Source organism: Meleagris gallopavo, chromosome 6 (assembly GCF_000146605.3).
Source record: "Meleagris gallopavo isolate NT-WF06-2002-E0010 breed Aviagen turkey brand Nicholas breeding stock chromosome 6, Turkey_5.1, whole genome shotgun sequence".
Taxonomy (NCBI): domain Eukaryota; kingdom Metazoa; phylum Chordata; class Aves; order Galliformes; family Phasianidae; genus Meleagris; species Meleagris gallopavo.
Window position 1 is genome coordinate 1797952 of NC_015016.2, and position 11404 is coordinate 1809355.

At 47.4% G+C, this 11404-nt stretch overlaps 1 protein-coding gene across 1 annotated transcript in view; it reads right to left on the reverse strand.

Annotated features, from left to right (window-relative positions):
• OBSCN (obscurin, cytoskeletal calmodulin and titin-interacting RhoGEF) overlaps positions 1-10836 on the reverse strand; it is a 170471-nt gene extending 159635 nt beyond the window's left edge. Inside the window, 2 exon segments of the mRNA XM_010712264.3 lie at positions 2592-3726; positions 10598-10836. Of these exon segments, the coding sequence (XP_010710566.1) occupies positions 2592-3717 (1126 nt within the window). The 5' untranslated portion in view covers positions 3718-3726; positions 10598-10836.
• Positions 10837-11404: the final 568 nt, after the last annotated feature.

The following is an 11404-nucleotide window of genomic DNA, read 5'->3' on the forward strand; positions in this document are numbered from 1 at the left end:
AAAAAAAACTCTTTTTTTCTTTCAGTTCAATACTTAAGCACTTTGCCAAGCCCATGCCTTATGCATGTGTTGGGTTTAGGACCTAGACTGAAAACATGTAAGAGGCAAGCTAGAAGCTGTGCCCAGTCCTTTGGTCTGAGGTGCTGCCATTAGACACTTTGGAGACAGGATGCTGGGCTAGGTAATTTTTCTTAATGCTACATTTTAAACACCCACAAATATTGTCACTCAAAGTCTTGTGTTGAAATTATGTGCTGTACATGAACCAGAGTGCCCAAATTGCAGTTAGACCCACGAAGCTTTCCTACCCAGGTTTTCAATGGCCTGGGTTGAAAAAGATCTCAATGATCACCTAGTTTCAACCCCCCTGCTATGTGCAGGGTCTCCAACCACCAGACCAGGCTGTCCAGAGTCACATCCAGCCTGGCCTTGAATGCCTCCAGGGACGGGGCATCCACAACTATCTGTGGATCTGTATCTATCTGTGCCTATGGGTAAGCATGGAGGAAGCAGCATCACAAGCTCCCTAAATACTCTGTTATCTGCACACAGTCCAATGCGGTCACATCATTCATTCTCTTCTGTACAACTCAGCAAAGAGAGGATTGTGGGGCAAGATGATCTACTCCTCAAAACATGACCTCAGATGAGCTAATGGCATCATCAGTTGCATAAAGGACGAAATTAAAAGCTCCCTTCATTGCTACATCATCCTGAGCTGTCTTTGAATGGATGAGCACTTCTTGTGACACAAAGGGGAGCCATTATTCAGAGCCTAATTATAACCAACACAAGTAGATTTTCCATGGTTGCCTTGGCCTAGTCAGAAAGCCCTACATGGAATAGTATCACAAAGAAACAGACCACAAACATTTCCACTTGAGCCCTCTGACTCACATCTCTTGACAATGGACATTGATGAATAGCACTTCGCCATGGTGCTTGCTCCCAGGCCTGCTGCTTCGCATTCTTTGTCTTCTTTGGAACAGGCTGCACCCCTTGGGAATTATCAAACAAATATGGTGCAGTGCTTTTCAGAGCCAGACAGACACTAGATGAGGAATGGAGCTGGAGCCATTCTCAGTAAGATCAGCCACCCCAGATCCTGGGGTCTTGGTCTTCTCCTTTGAATCCCATCTCATACAGTAATCACAGCTTTAGGGAAGAGCCAAATGCTCTTCTCTACACCACTCAGCACCTCCACGGGATGGCAATGAGTGGGACTGGTGCCAGCGAGCTGCATGGATTGAGTGTCACTGATGGACACAGGGCATGAGTCACTGCTGGGAAAGACAGTGAGAATGAAGAAATATCCAGAAGAGGAAAAATCACAAAACTAAATGACCAGTATGTCTTACAGACCAGTATGGAACGCAGGCATTTCCTATGCATTGGAATTTCTGACATATTTGCTTTCATTTCAAAGAGTCAATTTTGCCATGCAAAAGGTTGGGTTTTTTTTTTTTTTTTTGTTTGTTTGTTTTTTGTTTTTTAGCTTTGTTTTTTTACATCTGAGAATCAATTCATGCTGCCTGGGTTTCAAACTGCTTGCTGAAGCCTCGCCAAATAGAAGTTTGAAAATACACAGTTTCCTTTGTGAAAACGTGCACCGCGTTTGTTTATGTTCTGAGGACCTTGATCTGACCTGCAGCAGTGCTGAGGGATGCTCTGAAGGCAAATTCATCACCCCTCAACCGCTGCAAGCAGAGGCATCCTGGCGTTGGTGGAGTTCTGGGAGCACACCAGGACTGCAGGCTGCCCAACAGCACAAGCTGGGAAAAGGCTGAGGCAGCCTGGCAATAACAGGGCTGCTGGTGGGTCACTCTGGGCAGAACAGAGGAAGCTGTGATTGGAGTTGTATTAGGGCCCCTGAAGGGTCCAATGCAGCCTGACATATTCGGTTTGCAGGGAGGAGTTTTCTCTACTTCTGTTTAATGGCGTGCGGTGAGATTAGGAATGTGGTGTGATTGAGCCCTGTGGTGAATTTAAACCCAGATATGATTAAAACCTGGAGGGAAAGATGAAGCTTCAGCACTCACTGGAATCAGAGGATGGCAGTTGATCTCTCACATTAAAGCTCCCATCTCTCCAGGTTTTATAGTAAAGATCTAGTTCATCCCAGCTGCTCCACAACGTGCCAGTTCTACATAGAACCATTAAGGTTGGATAAGACTACTAAGATCATCTTGCTTAACCATGAACCCATCACCACCATGCCCACTAAGCCACGTCACTCAAGGCAACATCTACTCTTGAACACCTCCAGGAACGGTGACTCCACCACCTCCCTGAGCAGCCTGTTCCAATGCCCAACTACTCATCAGGAGAAGCAGTTTTTCTTAGTATCCACCCTGAAACATCAGCCGTTCCCGACTGAAGCTTGTTTACTGTGCATCCTAAAGCCCTTCAGTGATGAGACTCCCCCTCCCCGGGTCACCTGTTGCAGTGCTATAACCCCATTTCAATCTACAGGGGTTTTTATGTCCAACCCATGCTCCCTTCCTGCAGTTTGGTGGCAGAAGCTTTGCACAGTTTCACACCAAGCTAGAAGCATCGCCTTCCCGCTTGCAGGAGCAGGTGGAAGCACTCACCTTTGACAGTGACCAACACAGAGCTGTAGGTCTGCCCTGCCAGGTTAGAGGCCGTGCAGGTGTACAGCCCATTGTCCACTTGCTTGCAGTAGAGGATCTTCAGCACAAAGTTCTCCTGGTCATCCTCATAGATGACGTGCCTCCGCCCTTCCACAATGACCTCGTTGTCCTTCTTCCACACGATCTCTGGCTTAGGCTCCCCAGTCACGTAGCAGCTCAGCTTGGCGTGCTTCCCTTCCGTCACACTGCAGCTGCGCGTCAGCGTCCCAAACATGGCATTGCGAGCCCCTTTGGTGGTGAGTCCGGCTGCCCTCTCGTAATCCCTGGAGAGGCTGTAACCGATGCCAGACAGCCCTTCTGTTTTGGAGTAAGACTGTGCTGATGTGGCATCAAGAGCCCCGTAGGAAACGTCCATCTTCCTGATCTCCTCCCGCCTCTTTTGCAAGTGAGACAACAAAGAGGAGGTTTTGCCACAGCTGGTATCGAAATGGCTGCCCGGGTTGGAAGAGCCCTGCGATTCCACAACCAGCGCTGCGGAAGCGCTGGCAGAGCCGATGGGATTCTCAGCCCGACACGTGTATGTGCCACTGTCCCCCAGCCGGGCACACTGAATGGTGAGAGCATTGGACTCCCCAGCTGACTCTATCTGGAAGCGGCCAGCGTCAGCCCGGTTCCTCAGGTGTCTGCCATCTTTCTCCCAGTTCACAGAGAGGGGAGGGCTGCCTTGGACTTTGCATTTGAACATGGCATCCTCTCCCAAAGTTACTTTGATGGAGGAAGGTTTCTGGATGAAATATGGGGCTGACTCTGTGACTGTGGTCTCCTCTCCGACTTTGATGCTAACAGCTGCAAAAGCTTCCCCGATGGTGTTCTTGGCACGGCAGATGTATTGGCCGCTGTCCTCCAGGCTCAGATCGTAGATAGTTAGCTGATAGAGGTCCCCATCTTCTGTGGTTTTAAACCTTCCCCCAGACTGGATGGGAAGTTTGTCCTTTTCCCAGCTCACAACTGGGATGGGATTTCCAATGATTTGGCAGCTCAGTGTGGCATCCTTCCCCACGGACACTATAAATGCCTTTGGCCGGGTCAGGAAGCGGGGGACTCCACTGAACGAGCTGTAATCCATCTTGGTTACCTAAAGGATGAGAAAGAAAAATGTCACAAGCGAGCAGATTTGATGGTACAAGCAAACAACTGCTGCACTTTTGTGGTATCAGGTCATTTGTCATCCAGAACAATCTGATTAGAGTACATTTCCACTGTCCTTTTTTTTTTCCTTTTTTTTTTTAAGGAGTGAGAAGACCTTGCATACTTCTCACGTTCAAACTGAGTGATGTGAATCTGCTGAGAAAGCAGCCCATTTTCCCACTGAAGTCACTGGGTGAAGTACAAGTCTTCAGGCAGTTCATACAGAAACAGCACGATGGCACTAAGAAAGTGATCAGTACTAATGCAATATAACATATGGGCTGGTATTGTAGTCATAAAGACACGAAATTCTGAGCGATGAGTCTACCTATCAAAATACCTTCTTTGTGCCCATCTTCCTTTCACCTATTTTTTTTTCCTCTTCATTGCCCTGAGTCTTTTCAATATTTCTCCCTTTTCCTTGCATTTGTTGTTTTAATTCTGCCGGTGTTAAGCACCCCATCTCTACTCTGGTCTTTTTCCACCCCACGGCCTTGTTCTCTGAACCATGTCCACGCAGACCTTACAGCAAACTGCAGTGGGGCAAGGACATCCGTGCCATACTATTGATGCCATTTTTCTTTATTCCCAGTTTTTAATCGAACAAACTCTGAAATACAACCCCTTTGGCCACAGTGTCAATAGCCAACAAGTATCTATCTAGCTGAATACAGAGCTTCACCTATATGTTGCAGAGGACATGCACTATGTATGCCTGGGCAGACTCCCACCTTCGCCTTCTTGCTCTCATTCACAGGAGCACGAAGGCACGTGAAGGAACAACCGTGGGTAACATATACTGGAATCCAAACAATGCCAGGCTTCCTAGAAAAAGCACCACGTTGCTCAGGGCTTGCTGGAACGACATCTCATCACCTGCTTATTGTGTTCTGAGCCCATCGCTTCAAGAAAGACTGGGAACTTCTAGAGAAAGTGCAGGGAGGGCTACAAAGATGATGGGATCTGGGACATCTCCATTATGGGGAAACAAGGAGAGCCCTGAGACTGTTCAGCCTGGAGAAGGGTGAGGGGAGATCTCATCAATGCTTATACATATCCAATGGGCAGGAGTCGAGTGAATGGGGCCAAGCTCTTGGTGGTGGTGCCCAGCAGCAGGTCAAGGGGCAATGGGCACAAACTGAAACACAGGAAATTCCATATGAAGATAAGAAAAAAAATTCCTTACTTTGAGGATGGCAGAGCACTGGCTGCCCAGAGAGCTGGTGGAGTCTATTCTTTAGAGGCATTCAAAACCCACCTGGGTGCTTTCCTGTACAAACTGCTGTAGGGAACTGCTTTAGGAAGGGGCTGGTCCTTTCCAATCCCTGTGATTCTGTGCTTTGCTTTCAGGGTTAGCTGCATACCAGCTGTTTGGCAGCACAGATCAACCGAGAAGAACCATAGAATCATTAAGGTTGTAAAAGACCACCAATATCTAGTCCAACTGTTAACCCACCCCCACCATGTCCACTAAACCATGTCCATCAGTGCTGTATCCCCGCATTTCTTGAGCGCTTCCAGGGGCAGCAGTGTTCAGAACTAAAGCTAACAGCAATTCTGGCACCCCTGCATGCTGAGAAAGCCAGAAGCAATCAGTGGCACTCACTGTTCACAGAGTCCACCTGTTCCTGTGCAGCTGGAGAACATCACAGCAGAGCACAGCGTTTTGGGTCACCTGAACTTTGCATGGCACACAAACTTTCTCTGTTCACTCACGACTCCTGGATGTTCTTTCCCTTCTGCTGGAGTGAAACTACTTCTAATCCCTCAGGAGCAGCCCTGCTCTCTGCACAAGCATTTCTTGGATGAGCAAAGCACAGCTAAAGCCACCAGAAACCCAAGTGCAGCAGTTAACTGTGCCTGGAAAAAGGATTAGACACCAGAATAGAGCTGTGTAAGGAGAGCAAACCCCAGATCTGAGCCTCTCTGAGAGTCCTGCTTCTGAGCACAGTCCCTCCCTAATCACTCCCTGTCTCCAGGTGCACAATGCCAGGCACTTCTGCATTAGCAACTTGCACCTCCTGAGCCATAGGAATGATTCAGAGGGGGTCTGCAGAGCTCTCACCTCCGTGCTCTTTCACCTTCAAAGTTGCCACATACAGTGAAGCTACCAGGCGCTGTGCTGGGAGGAACTCAAAGGAAATAATAATCAGTCACCAAGACAGAAATATCCTGCTTAATCCTATGGCAGCCTGGCTTCCCTGCTGGCCACACATCCACCCCCTCTCTCACCCAATGGCAGATGCCCTTACCACTTTCCCCTCCAACCTCCAGCAGAAAGCAGTAAGAACAAGCCAAAAACCTGCTTCGTTGCTTTAGGCACAATTCGGGCAGGGGATTCACCAGGTTTTCCCCCCTCCTCCAACTCCTGCTGCAGTGCCTTAAGGTGAACAAGCAAATAAATGATGGCAGAGTGGGTGGGAGGTGGCTGGGCTGCTCACCTGCACCACGGCCTTGGGAAAACTGCTTGTTTCCCTATGCCCTGGTTTTCCTCCCTTTTCTTCATGTCAAAACAGGGATGGGCTCACACTCAGCATATATGACAAGGTACTTGCCACAGTACCTAGAATCACATTGAGGTTGGAAAAAAACCATTAAGATCATCTAATCCAACCACCTGTGTACAACAAATCAGGCATGACGTTAATAGCAAATTATTTTTCATTCCAATTACTCTGGTGGAGGCTGGAAGACACAAACTGACATTAAAATTGAAGAATGGGAAAGTGGGGGCACAAAAACCTGGGATGGTATTCATATGAATCATTGCTACTATTGAAGATGGTATCACAGAAATCTGTGAACCAGTTTGCACTTCCTATTCCCTCTGACTGCATCCAACCTCTGTCCTCACTTGAGCTTTAAAGTATATTTCTCATAAACACTTACAAGGCTGCAATGGCTGGAAGATGCAGACACAGGCATTGGGCTGGAGCCAAAGTACACTGAAGTCAGTGGAAATTTCCACTGAAGTCAACTGACTGATGATCAGAACCTTCTGCTCATTTGAGGCAGTAGAATTCTAATAGAGGGTGGGGAGATGCTGGGATTGAAGTTCGTCCCTGGAGAATCAAGCAGTAGCATTCACTACAGTAATAAAGAATAAATTAAAACACGGACTTGGAACTCATGCCTCAACCTTCCCTGCCCATTAGGCTGAATTTCAGGCTGCATCATAGCATCAAATTGTTTGGCTCTGTCTTTGGAAGACATTGTCCTATTTCACCCTTCCCGCATCAACTCCATTCCAGCTTCGAACCCATGATATCACAAAGAGCAAAAAAAGTAGGTCTTTCCAACCTTGGTGATTCTATGATTCCTTATTCCTTAGGTAGGACTAGTAAAAACACATTTTTTACATTCAAATAGGAGAAAAGGCATCTCCCTTGGTTAGACTGAGAAATGGATGAGGAGCAAGAGGGAGCACAGAGCCATGTGGGCATGTTGCTGTAAGGCCAACAGTTGATTTTTCTAGAGTGCAACGTTTTAAGAAGTTTATTAAGCAAATACACTAATGTAGACTCCTTACAGGCACACACAAATTTCAACGGCAATATTAACTCTCTGCAAATGTGAGGACTGCTCTCTTTATAATCATAGGGCAACAAAACATGAGTAAACCTCATCAGTGCAAATGCCCCTTCCAATTAATCTGACATCTACCAGTGCCACATTTCACTTTATAATCCCACTGCGACGCATCGTTTGCAGCAGAGATCACATTCACATGTGGGTATTTCTGAGCAAAGTACACATCATTTGGCCTGTACCTTTATCCTTTCAATTTTTCCATTTTTTTCATGTTTTGAGGAAAGCAGCACAAGTGTCAGATAATGCAAATAAGTCAAATCACTGCCCAGGAAACAAGAGACAGCCATGCACACAGTCAGGATTTCCCTGGATGTGTTCCACAACCGTGGAGATGTGAGGGACGTGGTGGGGGTGGGTCAGGGTTGGAAATATCAGAGTTCTTTTCCAACCTAAATGATTCTGTGACTCTAACATCTGCCTAAATCCAAACAACTGCTGAAGTCTTAATGCAAACCAAAAGCACAGAGGTTCTCCAGAAACCACGTTAAGACCTGTCCCGTGCCTGCTGTAGAGTTCATGTTTCCTGGACTTACTTCTGCAGCCTTGCTATCCCTCCTTTCCTGAGATAAGGGGCAACATAATTATGGAAGCTCCTGTTTCTGAGCCCCGAACCTTTCAAAGAATATCACTAAAACATCAAGCTTCAGATAAAATCAAGGCACTGATGGTATTTGTGCAGTTTACATGATATATCTGCCTGTGTTTTTCCATCTAAAAGTCAGAGCAAACTGCTCTGTGGCCGGGATGGGAAGCTGATGGGTTATAAAACGGACAGTGCAGCTTTCCTTTGATGTTTTAAGTGCTGCTGGGCAATAATCTCACTGCCTTATTGCTTCTAACAACCTCTCAGGGAACAGAGGTCAGAAAGCAAACGGCACGAGTGCGGTGTCAGCTGTAAGCTCAGTGATGTCAGAGCAGTGGACACCTACAAACCATTACAGTGGTGCCTCACAGATGAAAGGCACAGCAGCTCACCCAGTGCTCCGTGCCCATTATGTCTCCAAACGAGCTGCACACAGAGATTTGCAGATAGACCGATCTGAGATGACGGCATTCATCTGGCGCCTGCTTCATCAGAGCAGGAATGGGATCTGTCACTGAGGAGCTGGACGCAGAGCTGAGCTTGGGCTACTCTGAATTCCACTGCAGTGAGGGACAGCAGATCTGGCACATCCAAAGGTCACAGGATGAGCAATGGAAGAGCTTTTTGTGGTGGCTGGAGGATAGGTGCTATAGGAGATGTAGGACACAGAGAAGTCCATGCAATAAACTAAGCCTACTGCAGTAAGCTTCTGTCTCAATTCAGGGTAGGGCTTACTTGCACTCCATGTTGCCTCTGTAGTTGGCTAAAGCCTACAGGAGAGGTTAAGGGAAGCTTCATGAGTGGCTATCTGCTAACACGTGGTGCTCAACATGAGCAACCCTGAGCAAAATTTGGCTATGCTCATGACAATTTTACCATTTTGACCTGCAGAAGTCAGTTAGGGCTAATTACACAGCAAGTATCTAGGAAGGGAACTGCATCAACTCACACTCCTGGAATAAATCCTTTCTCAATACACTGAATATTTCTAACAACTGGTAGCAAATAAAAGAGTCACACCTTCAGAAAACTCCAACAAGCATCATCCACATGGTTTGTGCAACCACTGGGCAACGTAGTCAGGTCACCTTCCAGTCACATAAGCAACGTGTGATGGTTACACAGTTGGCGTAACACATGGGAGACTGAAGTGAAATAGATGAATTAATCAGTATAAATCCAATAATCCTCACTCCAGATTACACGGCATCTTTTGTTTTCCTAAGCCTGTAGCCACCCAGGCTGCTCTGACCAAACATAAGTAACATCTACAACACAGGGGAGGCCTTAGGTGCAGGGTGATGCTCATTGCTGCTTCACGGGGGAGAAAGGGACAGAAATAGAGGGGAAATATAATTCTGGGGACAGAAAAGGGGTGATGTAAGTGCTAGTAAAGTCATCACAAATTTCTTCCAATTGGATTTTGTGTACCATATCCTGGATGCAAGTGGCTGTGGCAGAACACCCACATCTGCTTAGGCAGCAAAGACTGGGAGCTTGAACAAGTGAACCTGGGAGGTTTGGGAGCACAGTGGACTCACAGTGATTTATATCACATAATTAATCCTTTCCACAGACTTCTCTCTCCCTTGCAAGAGAATCACAGCATCACCTAGATTAGAAAATACCTTCAAGATCACAAGGTGCCACCACTGAACCATGTCCTTCAGTGTCACCCCTATGCATTCCTTAAATACCCCCAGGGATGGGGACTCCAGCACTTTCTTGGACAGCCCATTCCAACACCTTCCCCCTGAAGAAATCCTTCCTAATATCCTATCTAAATCTCTTCTGGCACAACTTGCAACCATGTCCTTGCAATATATCACTTCTAATACAGATATCCATAAATAAAACAGTCCTGAAACAAACACCCCCACCTCTCACATACTTTCCCATCAGCATTAACAGAGAAATAAACTCACTTATATTAAGCTGGAAGACTTAAAGTGTATTTCCTATGGGAGGGAGCAGCAAGATGACAACAGCCATAGGGACAAAGAATTCCCTCAATGAGCCGCGATCCTCCGTCTCCAGCGCCTGTATTCTATCGAGGACGTCACTGCCCTAACAGCCACTCCACCCCATTGAGCTGTGGGGACGAAAATAGTTTCAGCTGTCGGGCTCCATCTCTGCCCATCAGAGCCATTTGGAGAAATGTGAGGAGGGTGGGGGCAGTGGTTTGAATCGATGTCAGCACCGGCGAGGAGCTCAGAGGGAAAGAGCTCTCACTGAGGATTGTGCCCTGCAAATAAAATTCTAGAAAGCACTACTTGCTGTCACTTCTCTTATTTTTCCAGGCTCTTCATTCATGCTGCTATCACTAGTTTGGGGACAAATTACATCAAACACGACCAATAGAATGCTGACTCTCCTCTATTTTCTCCTCTAACTTGATCCGTGTTTCTTTTTTAACGCAGCCAGAAGTAAGCAATGCAATCCATGTTTGCTCCCCAGCTGAAGGATGGATTTACCATCTCCACTCTCAGCTCCATCTCCAAATGTGCTTCACAAACCACGCTCCAGTGCAGTAACACTGACACAGAAACAACCTCACCCCTTCCACAGCCACAAACGCTGCTCTCTTTTTTATCCCAAATACCCAAATCTCACACCTCCCCACAGCTGAAGGTTTCGGTCTTACCTGGAGCCTGAGGAGATAGAAGTCCGTGGGCAGGGTGACAGAAAGCCGCTTCCTATGAAGATGACAGAAGGTGGAAAGGGGAAGAGGGGAACAGAGGACGTGGGGACACCATGTTGGCCTTGGTTCCCCCCTTTCCCCTTCAGCAAAATAAAACAGAAACCCCAGCGGCGATAGGGACGCACGGCACAAGGTCCCCCCGAGTTCCCCGCTGTGCCTTCGCCGCTCGGGGTTAGGCTGTGCCACCCCCTGCCCACCCCTCCTGGCTGTCACATTGCTGACGTGCTTTGCTTTCCCCCACAGCACAACTCCAAAATAGCTCTGGGTGTCATTTACCGGAGAGATTAGGTTTCCTGCAGGAGAGAAGCAAAAGGGCATGGTTTGGGGAGTGGATGGGGTGGGTGGCACAGGGGGGAAATCAGAGGTGGTGTGGGGGGGACAGAGCGGGTCAGAGCTGCTCAGATCCATCCCACAGGCAAGGGAGAAATACACAGGGACTGAGAACAGGCAGATACCAACTTCAGACACCGCTCCTCACTAAAGGAATCATAAAATCGTTCCAGTTGGAAAAGACCTCTAAGATCCGCAGTCTAAGCCCAACCCATCCCCACTGTGCCCATTGATCACGTCCCTCAGTGCCACATTTACACATCGATTGAACTCCTTTCTCAAAGGTACCAGCTCAATCATAGGTGTATTCAGAACCTTCCAGGCAAAGTTGCCACAGTGGCCAATAAGCAGCAATAACTTCCTTTTTGCAGCATGAATCTTTTCTGAACACTGCAGAAATGGCTTTGAGTTGCACATCTC